The sequence below is a fragment of the Medicago truncatula genome, chromosome 7 (genome assembly GCF_003473485.1).
Source record: "Medicago truncatula cultivar Jemalong A17 chromosome 7, MtrunA17r5.0-ANR, whole genome shotgun sequence".
NCBI classification, from domain to species: domain Eukaryota; kingdom Viridiplantae; phylum Streptophyta; class Magnoliopsida; order Fabales; family Fabaceae; genus Medicago; species Medicago truncatula.
This window is the reverse complement of record NC_053048.1, coordinates 40,366,965-40,388,140: the sequence shown is the minus strand read 5'-3', so window position 1 is coordinate 40,388,140 and position 21,176 is coordinate 40,366,965. Positions and strand designations below refer to the sequence as shown.

The 21,176-nt window shown below is 32.4% G+C and overlaps 1 protein-coding gene across 3 annotated transcripts; it reads right to left on the bottom strand.

The window, feature by feature from the left end:
* On the bottom strand, positions 1-7,253 carry LOC11438449 (uncharacterized). Of its 3 annotated transcripts, XR_005643170.1 has the most exons (7): positions 5,085-5,240; positions 4,304-4,501; positions 3,305-3,382; positions 2,907-3,068; positions 1,385-1,471; positions 985-1,071; positions 1-171 (listed from the first exon to the last, which is right to left on the bottom strand). XR_005643170.1 is itself a non-coding variant. In XM_003624659.4 (6 exons), the coding sequence occupies exons 2-6, from the start codon at positions 4,481-4,483 to the stop codon at positions 1,048-1,050; spliced, it is 531 nt and encodes a 176-aa protein (XP_003624707.2). In that variant the 5' UTR covers positions 4,484-4,501; positions 7,115-7,253; the 3' UTR covers positions 722-1,047. The 3 variants fall into 3 exon arrangements, 2 of the variants coding, with proteins under 2 accessions (XP_003624707.2, XP_024625245.1); XM_003624659.4 differs by lacking the exons at positions 1-171; positions 5,085-5,240 and adding an exon at positions 7,115-7,253 and having other exon boundaries at positions 722-1,071; XM_024769477.2 differs by lacking the exon at positions 1-171 and having other exon boundaries at positions 722-1,071.
* Positions 7,254-21,176: the final 13,923 nt, after the last annotated feature.

Genomic DNA, 21,176 nt, shown 5'->3' with positions numbered 1-21,176 from the left:
TGACATCAACTAATTTCAAATTGATATAAAAATTCAAAAGGTAATCTATACGGTATAAACATTTTAATGTCAAATAATATTAACAATTTAGGAAACATGTGATAGATGATTAAAAATGGTGAGTAAATCCTTCAACAACAAAAAAAAATGGTGAGCAAAAGTCCACCCAGTTTCATGAATATTACACTAAGGGGAGGAATGTGCTACTCATGGATGTGCCTGCACAAGCTTCATGGGTAATAAAAAAAATCTTTGGTGCAGCAAAGACTATTTCAAGTGTTGATGGCAGTATTTTTCAACAAGCTAATTTCTCTATTAAGAGAATGTATAATGCTTTAAGAGGTGACTTTGCAAAGGTTGGTTGGAGGAAAATGATATGTAATAATCCAGCCCCTCCAAAATGAATGTTTGTTACTTGGTTGATTATTCATGCTAGATTGCCAACTTATGATAGGATGCGTAAAGTAGGTATCCAATGTGACCAAGTTTGCATTTTGTGTACAAAGGAGAATGAAACTCATTCTCACCTCTTTTTTTCTTGTGATTATGCTGATGCTGTTTGGAAAGGTGTTATGAGATGGATGAATATGACGGTTAATACTAGCAATTGGCATTCTATTTTGCAATATATTCAGTCTCATTGTAACAGTAACAATGGTATGTATCAAACTCATAGAATGGTGTTGAGTGTGACCCGGTATATGATCTGGAAGGAGAGGAATGATAGAAAATTTCAGAATTGTTACCGATCTGTTCAACAACTCCTTAACCAAATCAAAATGGATGCTTATGTTAGAGGATTGCAATTCAAGAAGGTGCAAACTCTGATGATTCGGGTGCGAGGCTAATGGTTCTTTTTGTTTGTTTGAGCTTAGCTCTTGTTTCTTGGTTTTAGTGTTTTCTGATTCCATGTAGTTTGTAATATCTGTTTTGGTTAATGAAAAATATCTCTATTTACCAACAAAAAAAAAAAATCCACCCAATTATGCAAGCTTAAATAAGACGACGGTTGAACATTCAACGACTTCATCAATCTTCGGTTCCTCATCAGTAATGTTCCTCATCAGCCAACTAAAAAAAATTGAGGAAAGAAAATCATTATTTTGTCAAACATATTAAAACAACCGAAGAAATAGGTAAAACAAGATTATTAAGCTAGACATGATCATGTAAAGTAACAACCGGCTTCAATTTATCGGCTTATCGTTGGAATTTTTTTAAACACGTGAAATGAAATAGAAATTTAGATAGACGAGTTTTGAAGAATCAATTTTCAAATGTTGCCAACATGCAATGACATAATAGATGGAACGAGTTTGATGTTTCCGTTCAAATAAATATTTGTCTCGTTGACAAAAAGGAAAAGAGTTCAAGAGAGGATTACTGGTTCGTCTTCAAATAATTTTTCAAGGCGATCTTCGTCTTCAGATAATTTTTCAAGGCGATCGAAGTTGACTTTGTTACCGAGCCTCTACAAAAGATACAGGTAAAAAATACTATTAGTATTTAGCAATATATAAACAATTTCAGAAGATCTTATGCAGATAAATAAATAAAAAATAACCAACACTAATCTTATATTGCTCATTGAGCTTACCAGTACAACTATTGGTACATAAGTCAAAAACACATATGGATGTAACCTCAAACTTATCTAAAATAATACTTGTAACTAACCCATGACAGCTGTCAAACTGCCTATAACTAACTAACAGATGTCAGTTAGATCAGTCACCTAGAACAATCAATAAATAGATTGACGCACACTCAGATGCAGAAAATCAATACAAAAGAAATACAGAAAACAGAATTCAAAGATTCACCCTGAATACATAGCATAAATTCTAATAACTTCCAATTAGCCTTGGAAGAGGACATTGGAGTTGCAGCATGGAACGAAATGAGCTATTTGGTTTCTGAAATTAGTGTCACCATCAACAGATTCTGAAACAAAATAAGAAAACAACGGTGGTGGTTTCATTGGTAAATTTTCCAGGGGTGGCACAAGGTAGCTGAGAGGAAACTTTGGAAGCAGCGAAAACGACGGATACAACAAACAGAACTGATGGAGGATGGTCGTAAATCGTAGAGAATACAGCGGAAAGGAATAGTTTCTAGAAAACAGATTTTCGAACTTGTGTATGGTTGATTAGTATAATTTGGTGAAGTTTCATAACTTAGGAAACTTGTTAGTGGAATAGTGACAAGCCAGGTCACAGAGGATACTACCACATTGAAGTTATGGGTTTTAGTCTTTTAGATAAAAGGAGAAGAGAAAGAACAAGCTTTGAATATGATTATGGTATAATGTGATTGATAATGATTTGATACAAAAGACTATGCACCAAACCCTTTTTTTACTAATAAAAGACACTAAATCCCATTAAATGGAGAAATTGGGAAATAAATCACGATAATAACTAAGAAACATGATAATAATCTTGAGAGATAATCTAAGATGTTCTATGATTAAGAAAATAAATAAATAACCGTATGAGGTAAACTAAATACTCTAACATAATGTCCTGATATTGGATATAGTCTAACCCCCACATGATTAAAGTGTAAGCAATGCTATAGCTCTGGTCATAAACTTATATCATGGGACAGGATCAATTGATACCAGAGACAGTACAATATCCTACATGATATGATTTTTTGAGAACTATCACATTCTTCACGTATACCATTAAATTGTTTATCGATAGGTCAAAATCTAGTAAAATAGACAATAGTTTTGTAATTTGAAAAATCATATTCTAATTTAATGGTGTCCTTAGAAAACATAGATTAGAGTCAATGAGTAATTACATTTTTAACACAATTTAGGCAATCAGTTTCAGAACTACAATTCTAATAATAGATTTGTGACGATCTCACTAAAAGTTGAGTCAAAAAGTACCTACCGTTCTGAATTTTGCCAAAGTTGCAACAGCAGATTCATAATGTTCTTTTGCTTCTAGCATATCCTCCATAGTACATTTATTCAAAATAGCTTCATAAAATTCCTTCTTAGCTGCTGCAACTGCTTCATCAGCTGCTGCAGCTGCTTCATCAGCTGCTTGCTCCTGAAAGAAATATAAAGTTGAGTGAGATCAAGTGCACATCAACTCCAACAAAATACTAATAATGAAATAGCAATACTAATAATAAATAGCAAACCAGTGGAAAACATAAGTATGCTAAAAGCGCTAAAAGCACCCAGTTCATGTTTTTAAACAATCATGATAGAATGTGGAATAACTAACAGACTACTTTATCCAACACTACTACGACAGTAAATATAACATAAAAGTGTATGTACCTCATCCTCTTGGCGCCTATTTTCCCATATTATATTCTTGCATTGCATCTCTTTCTCGTTGCAAAGGTACCCATCAACCTAAGTAGCATTTTAACATCAAGAATAGTTAGTGTGTTATGCATGACGGTAATACAATAGCGCAGACACAAATATGCATTCTTTTGTGTAATTCAAAGCAACATCAAAATGAAAAAATTTCAAATGTCTAGCAACAAACAAAAGTAAATTTGGACATGAGAAGCATTAAGCTTCAAGAACAATAGAATCCCAAAATCTTGAATCAAATTTATATTAACTTCTAGAAAAAACAACCATTTGTAATAATCAACCAAACCACTTTGGCATAATTGAGGATGAAGTTCATTTTTGTTGGATGTTGGATTCAAATCTCAATCCCTAAATTTTAAGCACCAGATAGCAAGAAAGGGAAGAAAAATATGATGGCCATGACTCATGGCCCATGAGAAATGGGAGATAGAACTAGATAAAGAACACAATTTGATTGTAGTCATAATGATGATCATTCTCACTATTTATTATCATTGGTTATACTTTCCTATTTTTTTCTTTCTCAAAGAGATTCTCTCTTTATATACAGTTTTGTACAGCCTCATAGTGAAATGCAAGTTATCCATTATAAGTTATTCAAGTAGTCCCCCTGCAAGTTATCCATTCCACATAGACTACTTTGAATATTATATGCTTTGCATGGACTAGAATTTAAAATCTGATTCAGGACTTATTGACAACATATTACATACTAAAAAAACACTACCCCACCAAACCAAAAAATCAGAATCAAAATATTAAAAAAAAAAAAAAAAAGACTTGTAATGAACGAAAAATAATTAGCTTCTATTTGCACATCTACCAAAAAGACGATGTTCAAAATCTGAAAATAGGTTAGCCAAAAACAATGTAACAGTCATTTGCATCTCTAAAAGCATAAGCATATTTTGATAAACCACTAACACATAAAACATTATACTTGTTAGTCACCTCTTCGTCATCGATATCAGAGAAAATTCCCGCTTCATCCTTGTAGCATGATTCACACAGTCCAAGATCAAAATAGTTCACTTTGCTATCTTTGTGTTCACACAGTAGACCTTGTGAAGTAGATGCAATGAATTCATTGTTTTGCAATACAGACGGATTTTTTTCATGCTCTTTTACCATTGTATTCAACTCCTCAACCTGTAACCATAATAGAATTATGAAAATTTTCAATTCATTTTCAAATCCAAGATTTTGAGTCCTACATAAAACATACTCGAGTCCAAATAGTAAAAATTTATGAGGAAAAAAAATACTAATAGTAATAATTTTAGCAATCATATTTTAATTAATCATATAGTTAGAGTTCCTAAATTTTATATCACACAGTAGCAATGAATAGGAGCCAACCCATAATCCCGCAGTCACATAGACACCACGCCAGTAAACATTGAATCCAGATCGCCACAATTTTCAGGGTCGGAATTTCAGTTAAAAAATATATCAAAATCTAATTAAAATCTTCAGACCAATGTACCGACTTGGTGTGACTATGTGAATGCAGAATTTTGGTTTAAGTGTTCAATTGCGTAATATAACCTAGCGGAAAAACTAATATTCTGATATACTATTTGTATAAAAACTACAAAAATCAATACTGAGAAAACAAGGTATAACTTTGCAGACAGTGAACCAAAGAAAGAAAACTCGTAGACAAAAATCGGAGCATCAAATCCAAATCAAAAAGTGATTAGAATGAAAAATAAAAGGAAAACAAAATTACCACCGGAGAAATTGCACAGAAACTCTAGAAAACGCGTAGGACTGCCGAAGATGGAATTGCGGCCAGGGACTGAGAGGATGAAACGCAGAAGATAAAAGGCAGAGCCGTGATGACTAACGAAATCAAATCTACAGCAAATACCTAATATTAATATATATATATATATATATATATATATATATATATATAGTTTTTACGTGGGGAGTGTTTTAGCAAATATATAACTAAAAAGTTGTTGTTAAATACACGTTAAGGTAATATTGCTAAAACAATATTTTAATTCTGTTTGATTCGAGAGTTTTGGAGGGGAGGGGAGATTTTTAATTTGAAGTGTTTGGATCAATTTTTAGGAGGGGCAAAGAGGGGAGAGGACGGAAGCAAATTTTATTGCAGTGCCAAAATTATCCTTAGATTAATTTAAAATCTTATAATTATCCTTATAACAACATTTTTTATTATTATTATGTTATATTATCCTTTAAACAACTTTTATTATTATTGTTATTAGGTTATATTATCCTTATAACAACTTTTATTCAATATTATTAACAATTTTTATTACCACTTGTAACAACTCCATTACTATTCAATTATTTTATCGTCTACATCGTGTTGTTATCGATTACATCGTTATTGTTTCTTTACTTTATTATCCTTATTTAATTAAGTTTAAGAGTAAAACAGTAAAATAATATTAAAATCTCTCCTCTCCCTTTGCGAACCAAACACATTTTTAATTAAAATATCTCCTCTCCCATCCGTTAAAGTCCCTCCCTTTCCTTTCCCTTCCCTCCCCTCCCCTTCCTCTTAATTCTCGAACCAAGAGAGAGATAGAGAAGAGATGGTAACTCTCTCTTGTTTGGAATGCAGAGAAAGAGAGACTACAAATTTGTGGGACTCACTGCTTTTTGAATCTCCTCTGCTTAACATGTGTGTGTGTGTCTAGCTAGAATCAGTCGACACCGGGTGTCAAAGATAGCATACTTACACCTTCAACAATTTTCTATACAAAGCAAATTTAACAAAATTTCAAAGATCTAGGCTACAAATTTCATACAACTCAAACTATTTGATACTCCATCACGTTACTTAATTTTACATATGTAAATATCATCAGATCCTAACCCTCTCTCTCCCCCTCTCTCCCTCTCTATCTCTACACATACACACACACAAACATAAAGCTCAAGTAAGCAACGTAGTCAGAAATCGGGATCCTAGGTACGATCAGGGAAGGGTCACAAGATCGTAAATCATAGCATCGCAACATGGATCGTAAGAACCTACCAAATTTAGAAATTTATATAACAGCTTAAATCAAAGCAAATCGAAAAAAAAAAAAAAAAAAATCACACCTAATAACAACTAAAACCAGTGAATACATGAGAAAACCACCCAGAATTTTATAAAAACAACAAAACTTTAAGTGCTAGCAGGAAAACCCAGAAATAGCAGAACACGTAGAATCCACCGTTTGCTAGCAATTTAGGATTCCAATCGGCACGGAACACAGTGATAGAGAGCAACATCGTAAAATCGTAAGATTTAAAGTGCTAACAATAGATTTTGACTACCATGCAAGTAAGAAAGTTTTCAATTTAGAAGTACAGGTAATGATTAAATTGAGAACATAAATCGAGATATAAACATCAGTGGGGTTCATATCAAATACAAGTTCAACTAGCAATTTAGCCAACAAAATTACTGAACTCGGTGCTGGCAGCAACTAGCTAGAGACTATAAACAAAACTATATTCTAGCAATAAACGAACAAAAGCTTTTAATGAACAAAACTACAAGCATATACCAGCAAACACAGTTCTAGGAGTTTTTCCGTGAGTGAAATTAAGTGAATCGTATATCATTAGATTTTTTACTAAAATCCCTAGATTAAGTTGAAATAATCTAGTTTATAAGAACGCATTAACGAATAAGTTGAAGCTACAACACTCAATTAGGTATGTTAGTGAGTGAACGAAAAAAGGATGCAAATTAATCTGATTCTGAACAGATAGAGATATAGAACTTACGGAGATTTCGTCAGATTGAAGATGAAACAGAAATGGGAGACTCCCAAAACCCTAACTCCCTCCCTCAATCGATCGATCTCCAGTAGTGGTAGTACTGATAAAAAAAAAATGGGGATTTTTTTTAAATAAAAACCCAACCCACGTCTTAATGGGTAGTACTCCCTCCGTCCCAAATTGTAAGACGTTTTGGCCATTTCACACGTATTAAGAAATGTAATTAATATTGCGTGGGGAAGAGAAATTATGAGTTGTTTTACAAAATTATCCCTAATAAATGGTATGGAAAAGATAAATGAAATAATTGAAAGAAGAGAGAGTAATTAATAGTTAAGGATATAATAGAAAAAGTAACATAAATATTTCATTGGTATTATAAAGCGACATATAATTTGAGACAAATTTTTTTTCCAAAACGACATACAATTTGGGATGGAGGGAGTATTACATGTCAAATGGGTCATTCATTCGAGTAGGTATTTCGGAGAGAAGGGAGAATGGGTTACGGGAGAGAGAAAAGAGAGAAAAGGTTGTGTTATGTTTTTAATGTGAAAAGAAAGAAAATGTGAATGTGTGAAAGAAAATGAAAGTAGGGAGGTGAGTCACATAGACTCGGTGAGAGCGTAAAATACCAAGTAGACAGGAAAGAGAAACAATAATTCGCACGAACACAAAAATAGAGTATGAGAAAAATTATACAAAATAAGCTAACTTTATAAATTAGTTATGGTTTAAAGTTAAATTCTTTGTAAGCTTTGAGATTTTCATTTAAAGCAAGTAGTTCACGTTTCTTGACTTAAGGTTTCATTTGTTACCATGAGCCGTACCTCATAGACTACATTGTCTCTTCGTTGTAGCAAACGGATATAATATTCTCATTTGGAACATTAATCAAAGTTTAATAAAATAATCTATATCACCAAAATTAATTCATAGGATTGGAACCCTCACAACAGTGTTACCATATGACAAGTTATCCACATTATCACCAATTATCATCAAATTTGTAATCATCAAAATCACGTCCTTGTAATTGAATAAACACCACAGTGAAATCTTATTATTATTATTATTATTTTTATTTTTCAAAAGAAAATGAGATTCTCTTTTAAAAATATTACTTGTTTCTCCCATAAAACAACATTTTAACTTATAAAAACATGCCACAAGGTAATTTAGCTACTCACAACTATGAAGCTTCAAGTCCGTTCCTAGCAATGCCTTCCGGAACGGGCACCGGAGCGATTTCCACCGAATCTCAAGGAACACCAAAAATCAAACCCTCCATGACTTAGTATTTCCACTTCTCACTCAACCATGAACTTAACACTAAATGTAGAACATTTGATGAGAATTAAAGGAATGATGGTGACAAAAATGGAAAAAAAAAATGCAATGGGGAATGGAAATGAGCACAAAACACTTTGGAGAGAAGGGAGAATGGGTAACGGGAGAGAGAAAAGGTTCTGTTATGTTATTTAAGTTGAAATATAATACAATTTTTTTGGATAAATAAACGAGATAGCAAAGTCATTATAAACTCCTCACAAAGTGGAGATAATGGGGTTCGAATACAATACAAATTTATTAGAAAAAGATAATGAATTTGGATAAACTCGCATCATCTATGTTAGTTGTATAAAAATTCAAAGTACATAAGTTTACGGTACGACTATATTCAAATGTTTCAAATATTTATGTATTTGGATATATAATGTTGAGACACATAAGTCATTGATTGAATTTTCACTACATCGAATTTGATACAAGTTAAATCTAACAAACACACTAACAAGATGAAAGTGAAAAAACATTGCACGACGACAAACAAAACAATGTCGCACTAAGAAGACGAAATCACAAAAGATTGAATGTAATGTAACAAACACAAATAGAAAAGCAAAAAAAATGTTGCACAACGACGACAAACAAAACAATGTCGCACTAAGACGATGAAATCACGAAAGAAAATATTAGTATGCCTGAAACGGGAGAGAGAGGTATCTTAATTTTGGTGTTCCATTTTTACCCATGTATTCATATTTCATTTATGATTTATTTTTCTGAAATTGCAACAATGATTATCCAATATGAAGGATAAAACAAAGGGAAGTTACAGGAGACAAGCTGAAGCAAAATAGAAAAACTCTTTTGCACACATGAAATTAAGCTGCATATATGGAGCAGAAGAGGGATGTAGATAATTAAGGCTTTGCAGCTACCATAACCGATTGCCTCCATACCATGAGCTGGAAGTAATAAGGCTCTGAATGCTGTGTATGGAGGAGAAGCCTCAAGGATGTAGATAATTAAGCTGTTTTTTAAATTTATTTATTTATTCCTTCACTCTTTTCCTTTTTGTTTTTATTAAACGGATGATTTCCAATAAGAACAAAAAAAAAATGAGTTATAATTTATTTGGATGAATTTACAAATTAATGAAATAATTAATTTTTAATAATAATCTTCATCATTTGGCAAAAAATCATCATCATTGTCATCAACAGATTAAAAATTGGATTAAATTATTTAATAAATTAATTTTGATTGAAGGTTTATTAATTATGGGTATTTTGCTACTTCTAAAGATAATCAACATTTATTTCTTCTCTATTTCTTTTATATCTCTCTTCTACCAAACAATACCTCAAATCTACTCTATTTCTCATCTTTTTCTCTCTTTTCATTCTCTCTTACATATTTCTCTCTTCACAACTTCTCTTTTAAACCAAACACACCCTAAAGGATAGGGTTGCAATTGTAATAGATTATATATTTATTTCTTTAACAAAATAATAGCACGGAATTTCCACAAATTTCTCAAATGCTTGTTGCTTAAATAAATACAATAAAAATAAACGAAAAGACAGAATTGGAGAAAGCTGCATTTGCATCTTAACGAGAAGATGGAAGAGAAAAGACAAATCAAACAAATCTCATAGAAGATGTATGAGAAGCTAAAAATTGGGACAAGAAAGAGAAATGAACATGAATACGCAGCGGCTGCTGTTAGTGTTGCCACTATCAGGGTTTGTTGTTGGTGTTTAGTAGTTTAGTAGCATAGTTTTCGGATCGGTAGGTCAAACCGGTCCGATCGGGACTCGGTGTCTATGCCGGTTCAAATCATACATTAGATCGGATATATAAATAAACTGGTAGAAACCGGTAAGATTCGCTAAAAATCGGTTTAGACCGACAACCCGGTCGGTTTTCGAAGCTAATCCGGTTTAATAGTTTTTTATCATAACTATTTATTAATTAGATCCATTAATGCTCCATAAAGCAGTTTAATACTGTAAATGGTCTGACTTTTTTTAATTTAATGTTTTTTTTTTGTTTTGAAATATTCAGTTTAATGCTCTCTCAATATATGATTTATTTGACCATATACATTATTGACTTAATATATTTGACCATATTTTTTTACTAATTCACAAAAATAAATAATATCATGTAAGATGTTGAATTCGTCTCGATGAATATTTTTAAAATATTAAATTTTCATAATTTTTTAGTACAAAATTGAATATATAAAAAAGTTAAAACATATGCATTGGTATGCGTGTCGGAGTCAACTAGGTCATCTAATATTGGATGGAGGGAGTATCATAAACCATAAATGCTCTACTTTTAATTTTTGTAGAATTTTTTTTTTGAGAGATTTTTATAGAAAAAATTAGAATTTGAAAAAGTTGGGGTTTAGGGGATCGAACCATACAAATTAAAAGGAAAAGGAGAAAAATTAGTTGTTTTTGTTTACAAATGAAATTTATTATATATTTAAGTAGTTAATGTTTTTTTTTTTGACATAGTAAGTATTTCATTATTAAATATATTATTACACAATAACAGTAATATCATATTACGGAGGTAAGCGCCACGGTTGTTAAGCGAGCTAAGCATTTGGTCGTTGACTGGCAGGTTGCTAATGCTCCCACCGTCGTTGATCCTATTCCTCAACAGCAACCGCAACCGTCCGGTGGAGTGGGAAATTGGGCGCAGTTGGCACCTCTGATGAGTCAATAATTATCTATTTTAGTATAATATTTAGTTTCGTTTTAATTAGATTTAAGTTTATTTTATTTAAGTTTTATTTCATTTTTAGAACTCTTTTACTACAATTGCATATTATTATATTTCAAGAACAAATATTCTAAAGATTGAGTCTTGGAGCAAAAGAAATGAGAATTGGAGTTGATTCGTGCCAAAAATATAAAAGATCTTATACAAAAATATCTGGTGCAAGGATTGAGGACAGAAATATGAATATCTCATACAAAATATCATGTGCAAAGAATTTGAAGATCTTGTACAAATATATTTAAGAGGCGGCCCTACTTTAGTCCTTTTGCTGTTTTTGCTTAGATTTTAAGCTACTCTATTTTAGTTTTCTTGTGAAACATTCTAGTGATGTAATTGCTTAGATTCTAAGTCGAATGTAAACTATAAATAGAGTAGCTAGCCATCACAAATATTCATCTTTTGTTCTCTGAAATAATAAGTGACAATTGTTTCTTTGAATAAAAGTTCACCTTTATTTTATGTTCTTCTTCTTCTTCTTCTCTTCTATGTCTACAATGAACGTTAGTGAGTAGACTTCTCTTGTCTTGGGATTGTTGGATAAGTCTAAATGACATAATCCTAATCAAACCAAGCTTTAAACCTTAATCTTATGTAACCCTAATTTCTAATCTAAATTCACTGTTTTAACATGAATTAACCATTATCAAACTGTGGAAACGAAAGTGGAGGGTTTGATAATTGTTAATCCATCATCTCAAATATCAATTCATAAAACGAAAGTGGAGCTTTGATATTCGAACAAGTGAATTTAGACAAAGATTGTAAAGGCAGCGAAATAGTCTTTACAATCTTTGAGACATATAGTTTCGAACTTCAAGGATTCTAATTGTGATCAAGTCAGCGAAATAGGCTTGGTTGCAACCTATAACCAAAATCTAATAGTAATCAAGTCAGCGAAATAGGCTTGGTTGCTAGAGGAACAAAAGAGAAACTGTCTTTAAAAGTTAGGTCTAACATAAGGTTATAAGTTTAATAGTTGGTTTGTGAAGGACTTGTAAATTAGATGAACCAATAATCCCAAGGCTCTTTTTATTTTATTATTGTTATTTTCTTTTAATTAAACAAAATACAACTTTCTACCTTCTAAACTTTCAATCTAATCATTATTTAAGGTTAATTGAATTCATAACTCCCTGTCGGAACGATACTCTATTTTTACTACTTCGATAGAACCGTGCACTTGCGGTTTTATCTCATCAAACTCGGCATCCGTGTCACCTTCTAGTTGGCAGCACCTTTTGCCGGGCAGGTATGAGTGTAATATTCATGATGCGTTTTTCTCTCATCTTAACCATACTGGTTTGGGTATTTGTGTTCGGGATTCTGAAGGTACATTTGTCTTGGCTAAGTTTGTTAGTTACCCATGCCTTTATTATGTTGACGTTGGTGAAGCGTTAGGTCTTCATTCCACATTGCAATGGTTGAGTGATATGCAATTTGACAATGTCGATTTTGAAACAGATTCTAAGCTTACTTGTGATGCATTCCATGCTAATCGAGACGACACTTATGAATTTTGGTGCATTACCTCATCATGTCGGTCTCTGTTCAGTTCTTTCTTTACCAACTCTAGGGTGGAGTTTGTTAGGCGACAAGCAAACAGGGTTGTTCATGTTCTTGCAGGAGATGCCATGTTACTAGCTGGTCCCGTTGTTTATTTTCATATACCCGATTGTATTGAACCTCTTATTATTAATAAAATGCTATAAGCATATTTTCCTTAAAAAAAAATATCATATCTCCCATGTCTTCATGAGCTTAGCTCAGTTGTTACGGACAATGCATAATATATGCAAGGTCCGGAGTTCGAACACCGGCCACCACAAAAAAAAAATCATTTCTCCCCTAAAAAAAATATACACATCAAAACATAATTATGCTCCTTAAAAAAAATGTACTTATACACATATTAATATAAATATTATATGTCAGTTTTTTAGTTTTAAGTGGTCGGGTCATCGGTTTAATCTGATTTAATCGGGTTAATTACTTATAAAAATTTAATCTTAAAAACGAGTCATCTAACCGAGTTATTTGGTTTAATCTGATTCAGTCATGCGGTTCAACCAATGACTCAGTGGTTCGACCATTAACTCAGTGACTTAGTACCCTTACAGAGTTGATGACTGAGCAGAATTTTAAAACTATGGTTAGTAGTGGACTAGGGCTCTGTTTAGTAAGGCTAAAACGTTAGCTTGTAGCGGATAACTTATAAGCTCGTCTTATTGATGAGTAAAACCACAAGTGCGCGGTTTACTGAAGTAGTAAAAGAGTATCATTACGACAGGGAGTTATGAATTCAATTAACTTTAAATAATGATTCGATGAGAGTTTGAGATTAAAGTTTGGATTTTTAATTAAAAGAAAATAATAAAAATAAAATAAAAGCGCCTTGGGATATTATCGGTTCATTTTAATAACAAACCCTTCACAAACAAACCCTAAACCTAACTTTATATTCGACCTACTTTCTAAAGACAAGTTTCTCTTAAGCATATCAAAGCTTCTCTCGAAGTCAGTGAGTGTGTTCCTCTAGCAACCACACCTATTCTCATGGTTGATTGCTATTAGAATCCTTGAAGAACAGAACTTTATATGTCTCAATGTTTGCTAGACTATTCTCATGTTTCGCAACCCTTGTCTAATTTCACTTGTTCCAATATCAAAGCTCCGCGTTCACTTTATGAATTGATATTTGAGATGATGAATAACAAATACTAACCCTCCGCGTTTGCTTTATGAGTTTGTTGTTAATTCATTATAAAAACGGTGAAATTTGATTAGAAAGTAGATTTATATAAAATTAGGGTTTATGGTTTGGTTTGATTAGGATTATGTCATTAGACTTATCCAACAATCCCAAGACAAGAAGAGTATACTCACTAACGTTCATTGTAAACATAGAAAAGAAGAAGAAGAAGAAGAAGAACATAAAATAAAATAAAGAAAATAAAGATGAACTTTTATTCAAAGAAACAATTGTCACTTATTATTTCAGAGAACAAAAGATGAATTGTTATGATAGCTATCTACTTTATTTATAGTCTATATCGACTTAAGCCCTAAGCAATACATCACTAGAATGTTCCAAAAGAAACCATGTGCTTTTAGGTCTGAAATAAACTAATAGGTAGTTTGTCTTTGAAACAGAAGCAGCAAAGGGACCAAAGGGGGCGCGCCTCTTGTCGTATTATTGTACAAGATCTTCAAATTCTTTGCACATGATATTTTTGTATGAGATATTCATATTTTTGACATCAATCCTTGCACCAGATATTTTTGTGTAAGATCTTTTATATTTTTGGCATGAATCAGCTCAAATTCTCCTTTCTTTTGCTCCAAGACTAAATCTTTTGAATATTTGTTTATGAAATATAATAACCTGCGATTGAAGTAAAAGAGTTCTAAAAAGGAAATAAACTTAAATAAAATAAATTCAAATATAAATAAAACGGACTCAAATATTATATTAAAAACACTAATTATTGACTCATCACTTACAAAAAAACCTATGTTTGGTAACCGTCTTCTTACAACGAGCTTATAACTTATTTCATGAGCTTATATCTTATTTTCAAGTAGCATTTAAGCTTATAGCTTATAGCTTATCATCTTTTGTCCCATTTTTACCCTTATTATTTTAATTAAAACCCATGTTTACCCTTTATAATTTATTATATTTTAAAAAGATGTTACTGGACGCGAGTTAAGATCCTTTACATTTATGTTTCTCTCCATTTCTTCCATTTGGAAAGATAAAGATACAAATTTTTTTTAAAAAAGTATAAAATAATTAATGATGGTGGAACTCACCTGGTAGTAGTATCTTCCATCTATTTTTTTGTGTTTATCTCTCTCCAAATTGCAAACTCCATTTATTTTACCAAATGGAGAAATCTCAACCCACCGGACGCGGTATGATGCTTCTCTTCACACACACATATATATCCACTGTGTGTTTTTTTAAATGATAATATACCTTACTTTTTTTTCCTTGTTTTTGAACCGTATAAAATTGTTTTAAGTCTTTTGTAAAAAAAATGATTTTATGTCTATTTATCCCTTCTTGATTGATAATGCATTTAATAATTCAGGAAAGTAAATTACAAGAAGGTCCCCTGAAGAAAAAAAAAAAAAATCATGGTAACTATTAATTATTGTTTTTTATTAAGACTATCAATTATTGTTAATAATACATATTTTTTTTTTTTGTGTTATTAATAATACATATAATAATAATAAAACATTACGATAACTGTCAATTTTTTTTGAAAGAATTATGATAACTATCAATTGTTATGTTTAATTGTTGTGTAAAGTATAAACAATCAAATTAAAATAAATATCAAATAAAATTTTACTGGATAAAATTTGATTTATAATATAAAAGATATATTAAATTTATAAATTTAAATTACTTTTAAAAAAAATATGTTAAATTAAGAATTCTTGAATACTTTAATATCAATTTTTATTTTAGAGTTACATATCAATTTATATAAACTTTATTATGAATTAATAATATCCTTTTATGTTTTTTTACATTTATCAGCTAGTTGAACCGTTCATTTTACCAAACACTTCGATTCGCTTATAAGCTATCAATCATCAGTCATCAGTTGTAAGCTATCAGTCATAAGCCATCAGTTATAAGCTAGCTAGCTTATCAATTTTCTGCTACTTTTACCAAATAAAGCCTAGGAGTACCGCTCTTCTCAGAACAATTTTTCTCATTCCCAACAAAATAGCCTAGCATGAGTTAACTTACGCAAAAGTATTTTTAGCGTCAGTTAACTCACGCATGAGTATTTTGTGTTGCGAATAAGAAAAAAAATATTGTTAAAAGAGCCATTTTCATGGACCAGTGGTATAATGGACCTCTCAAAATAAGCCCAAATACTATGATACTAGATAACAAACAATAAGTAACAAAGGTCATTTAGTTTAATATGATTAAATTTAGATATATTTTTGTAAGTATTACTCATGGAGCATATGGTTACTTTAGTCTCTAACTATGTACTTCGATGTTACAAAGGTCTCTGATTCAGGATTAAATACAAAGAAGTCTCTGATTCTGCACTTCCGTTATCATTTTAGACCCTGACGTTAAATAATTAAATAATTATGTTAAGTGATGATGTGACACAGGTTTTACGAAGACATTGCATATGAGGTGTCCTCGTGAGCTTAGCTCGGTTGTTATGGACAATACATTATATATTTAAAATTCGGGTTTCAAACCCCGGCCACCACAAAAAAAACATGGCATATGAGGTGTCAAATGGACTAAAGTGAAAGTAAAAATTGGTCACTTTGGTCCTTGGACCAAAAATCAATATCCCCAAATTGAATCTTAAATCCCTAAATGTCATCTAATTCTCTCTTTTGTTTAAAATCATTCTTCCATTAAACACCTACCTACTGTTAGGTCCCTGACTTTGCATACTTACTATCAGTTAGGTCCATAATAGTAAACATGTATTGTCACTAAGATCCCTGACAAAATATGAATGCTACCTACCGGCAACAATAACACATTAGTGCAAGAAGCAAGAAGGAGAGGTTAGTATTAAAAGCTTGTAAACTATTATTATAATACTTGCCAAAATAATTCCATAATTGAATACCAAAATGTAGTCTTCAAGTTTCTTAGGCAAAAGTTGAAGTAAATGATCAGGAACATTATAGCTTTGAGCAAGGATCTGACCACACCATGAGTCTGACCAAAAGTTGATTATGCTACCATCACCAACAATCCATGAACAACTGTCTATGAGAACCTAAAATTCAGCTTTGACACTACTCCATATTGAAGAATAGATATGATGTGCAACACATCTATTTTCCCTTATAGCTTTTCGTCTAATGATGGTTACCCATTGCTCTTGAGACTGTAGCACATTCCAGCACATCTTTAAATTAGTGGCTTCAATAAGACAAACAAGAGACTTTAATCCCAAACCTCCTTCATCATAAGCTGCATAAATTTTCTTCCAGGCTACTGTCACCATTTTCCTCTTTGTAACATCACCGCTCCATATAAAATTCTTAATCCATTTCTCCATGTCTCTGAGAATTTTAATAGGGCATGAATAAATAGACATTGTATGAAGGAGCATACTTTGGACATCTGACTTAACTAGTTGAACCCTTCCTGCAATGGAGAGTAGTGAAGCCTTCCAATTTGCTATCTTAGCTTTAAATTTATCAGCAATAGGTTGAAAATGAATGCATTTTGGTTTTCCCTTAAAAGATGCCTCTATATAGGTGAAAGGTAGAGTACTCACAGTAAATCCCGAAAGATTGACAATGTGATTCAACCTACTATTGGAGATACCACCAACATATATACAAGATTTTCTCAGATTCATCATTTGACTAGAACAAGTTGCATATATCGTGAAGAGATCTTTCAATGCTTCTAAACTAGAAAGTTTACCTTTACAAAACACCATGAAATCATCAACATAGAAGTAGTGAGAAGGTATATTAGTCTCTCTTAAAGTTGTACTGAGATCTATCTTTCCTTGATCAACCAGAGAAGCAATGTGTTGGAACAAAATGTGTTTAACATTAACCCTTGAGAGTTTTGATGATAAGAAGGTATTAAAAATTGTCAATTGGATATGCTAATATTTGTTCAAGTGTACATGACTATAGACAAAATTTGACATCTTAAAAAGGTCTTGGAAGAACAATAAAGAGCAAAGGAATCAACAATAAGGAAGCTTAAAACATCTGAAGAAAACTGTTCCTGAAGACAAATCGCTCATGAAGACAAAGTGCTCCTAAAGTGGTGACGTCATCAGAATCGAATTCATCAGAAGCTGAAAATCACCAGAAGCTGCAGTTCATCAGGAGATGCAACATAAAGCTTCAAAAGGCTTTTCAACGGATTTAATCTCGTCTAAGCAATGCAGATGACTGGAAAATTGAAGCAATGACTATTTTGAAAGGATTTGAAGGCATTGGATGCTTGTTCTTCAAAGAGCGTTGACAAAGTACGATTGTACGAAGTGTACAACCACTACCTTCACTACTATGTTTTTGTCTCTGCTACAAGACAACAAAAACAGCTTTGTCTGCAACGATGTTTCTTCGCAATGGAATGCATTTGAAATTGATCATTCTTAGAAAAATAACCATATCAGGCAAAAAATCATTGGTGATTGATCAAAGCTTCAAACGACTCTATTTTGAATGTACTGGCAATTCACAACGTGTCTTTCACACCTCTATATAAAGGAGTGAAGACTTAGAGATTGGCAAGGACTCAATAACAATTTACAAGCACCAAACCTCTGCTGAAATTGTTCTGCATTCAAAAGTTCACTTAAAATTTCTTATCAACTTCCATATTTTAGAAATTCTAGAGTCTTAAGAGTCTGTATCTGATTTGCATTGTGAACACCACTGATTGTTAGAGCTGTCAAAACGGGCGGCCTGGCTCTAAACGGGCCGGCCCGGTCGGGCTTCGGGCTTTATCGGGCCGGGCCAAAAAACCCAGGGTGTAATATGGGCTCGAAAAATAGAGCCCGAGCCCGGCCCTATGCGGGCTCCCGGGCTAGCCCGCACATATTTTTTTATTCTTTAATGACTTAAAAGAATAACATAATAGCACAAACTGAGCATAACACAAACAGTTCTATGACAAAAGAAATACATCTGATGTGTGAAAGCATTTGGTATTGAAGAAAACCATTTGAAAGTGAGCATAACAGTTGGTATTGAAGAAAACCATATTTTGTGAAAGCATTTTTTTTATTTGCTAGGATCATTTGAATTGCATTCAAAGAAAAATTCTGTCACGGGAAAGAATTGACATGAACAAAAAAATTTGGTTTTGTTAAGTCTTAATATTTTGGAATTTGGTGTATACTAGCAGTACCAGTACTAGTACTTGTTCTAATTATTTGGTAGGAATATATGTCGTAGGTTAGTTACCCTTAGTTAAATCCATTTAACACTTTCCAATTTCTTAAAACTCACATAAATTCATAATCTATTCAAAATATTCACAAAAAAGACCCACTCTTAATTTTTTGCGGGTTACCAAGTTGCCCGTGGCCCTAACGGGCTATGGGCTTTTTCGGGTCGGGCTAAAAAGCCCTGGAAAAATTCGGGCTACAATTATTAGGCCCAAGCCCTACGTTTTACTCGGACTTTCGGGCCGGCCTGTTTTGACAGCTTTACTGATTGTATATCAAGTGTTCAACATCAAACATTTTTCTTGTAATTCTGTTTGAATTAAGAAGTCTCTTGCAGTTGTGCTTGAGCAATAGAAGTCTCTTGATTGTGTTCAGGAGCATAGAAAGTCTCTTGCAGTTGTGCTTGAGCATTTGAAGTATCTTGCTAAGTTTAACAGTGAGCAGTTGTAATCAGATATGACTTTTTAGCGAACTCTCCTTGGAAGTGGAAGGGGGACAAGACTACTTCCGGTTTGTGGAAGGAACCTGTATAATTGCTTTGTGTCTTTCTTCTTTCTCTCTCTCCGTTTTTATCCGCTGCAAGTTAGTTCTGAACATCACGTCAGAAGCAGAATTCTATTTGCTTCTGATCAGTGTTTTCAGCTTAGGAGAAAACGAAGAAAAAGCCAACACAATTCAACCCCCCTTCTTGTGTTTTTCTCACCTTCAAATATGAGGTCCTGAAGTCTAAGGTTCAGAAGAACAATGAAGTTGTTGCTCCTGGGGGATCAAAACAAAAGGTTGAAAACCTAAGGTAATGATTAACCATAAGCTACCAAACTTACAGCACAAGGTACAAGAAGTGAAGAGTAAAACTTTCAGTACTAACCTGAAAGGACCCATAAAACAATGGGTACCTAAATCTGAAATTGTCAATGCAACAGATATGTCTAAGGGGAAAGAAAAAGCAAAAATCTTGGTACCTAGACAGCGGTTGCTCAAGGCATATGACAGGAGAGAAGTCTATGTTCCTCACCCTCACAATGAAAGAAGGAGGAAGTGTGAAGTTTGGAGGCAACTAGTCTGGCAAGATCATTGGTACATGAACTATTGATAGCTCCTCTATCTCCATCAATAATGTGTGGTTGGTAGATGGTCTTTAGCAATTCAATAAAACTTCTATAACAATTATAACAACCTAAACCTAAACCTAAACAATTCTAACATAAACTATCCAAAAATCATAAAGCCTAAACCTAACAATTCTAACAATTTTAAAAATTCTACAACAAATCGTCAAAACAATAAAACCTAAACATAAATCTAACATATCATAAAATCAATAAACCCTATATAATGAAAATTTAACAAAAAATACCAACAATTCAACCACAAAACAGCAATGCAATAGGATTCTAAAAATTTACTTGTTTTTGTGATTGAAATTGACTTGGAATGACTTGAAATGGCTGAAAATCGCACCTAGGAGAACCAAAAAGGTAACAATGGAGTTTTGGAAAACTCTTATGTCCGTTTTGTTCTTATTACAATCATCAATACTTAACTGCCGAGGTTTTCCTCGGGAGTTAACTGCAACCGATTTTTTGAATTTGTCGGCAGTTAACTATCGAGGGATAGTTTTGTCTTTTACTTGTGTTTCTCAGCCTTTGCATATGTGTCAACAACAAATTTCCAAGTTCATCAATCCCGTCCGTTTTATTGTCTTGTACAATGACCCGTTTCTTCATAAGCATGTCGGGTTACACTAATCCGACCCGTTAAATTCCCTCCTTTCACGTTTTGAATTTCCTTTTGCTATTTTAATATTGGGTTAAATATGTTTTTGGTCCCTATAAATATGTCAACTTTTCGTTTTAGTCCCTCTAAAATTTTCCTTCAACTTTTAGTCCCTATAAAATATTCAATCTTCATTTTGGTCCCTCTTTTAACGTAAACTCATTTGTAGAATTCATATTATTTAATAAAAAATTTGAAATTTTTTTAAAATATTATAGGAATCACTCCAAAAAAAATTCATAATTTTTTAACAAAACATAAATTTAATATGAATT

Bases quoted from the DNA above. Each gene is read 5' to 3' on its own strand.
- LOC11438449 (XM_003624659.4), bottom strand. From the start codon at position 4,483: ATGGTAAAAGAGCATGAAAAAAATCCGTCTGTATTGCAAAACAATGAA. The intron at 3,383-4,303 runs GTGACTAACAAG...AATGCTACTTAG, and splicing joins CTGATATCGATGACGAAGAG to GTTGATGGGTACCTTTGCAA. The intron at 1,072-1,384 runs GTAATCCTCTCT...AATTTTTTTTAG, and splicing joins AATTATTTGAAGACGAACCA to TTGGCTGATGAGGAACATTA.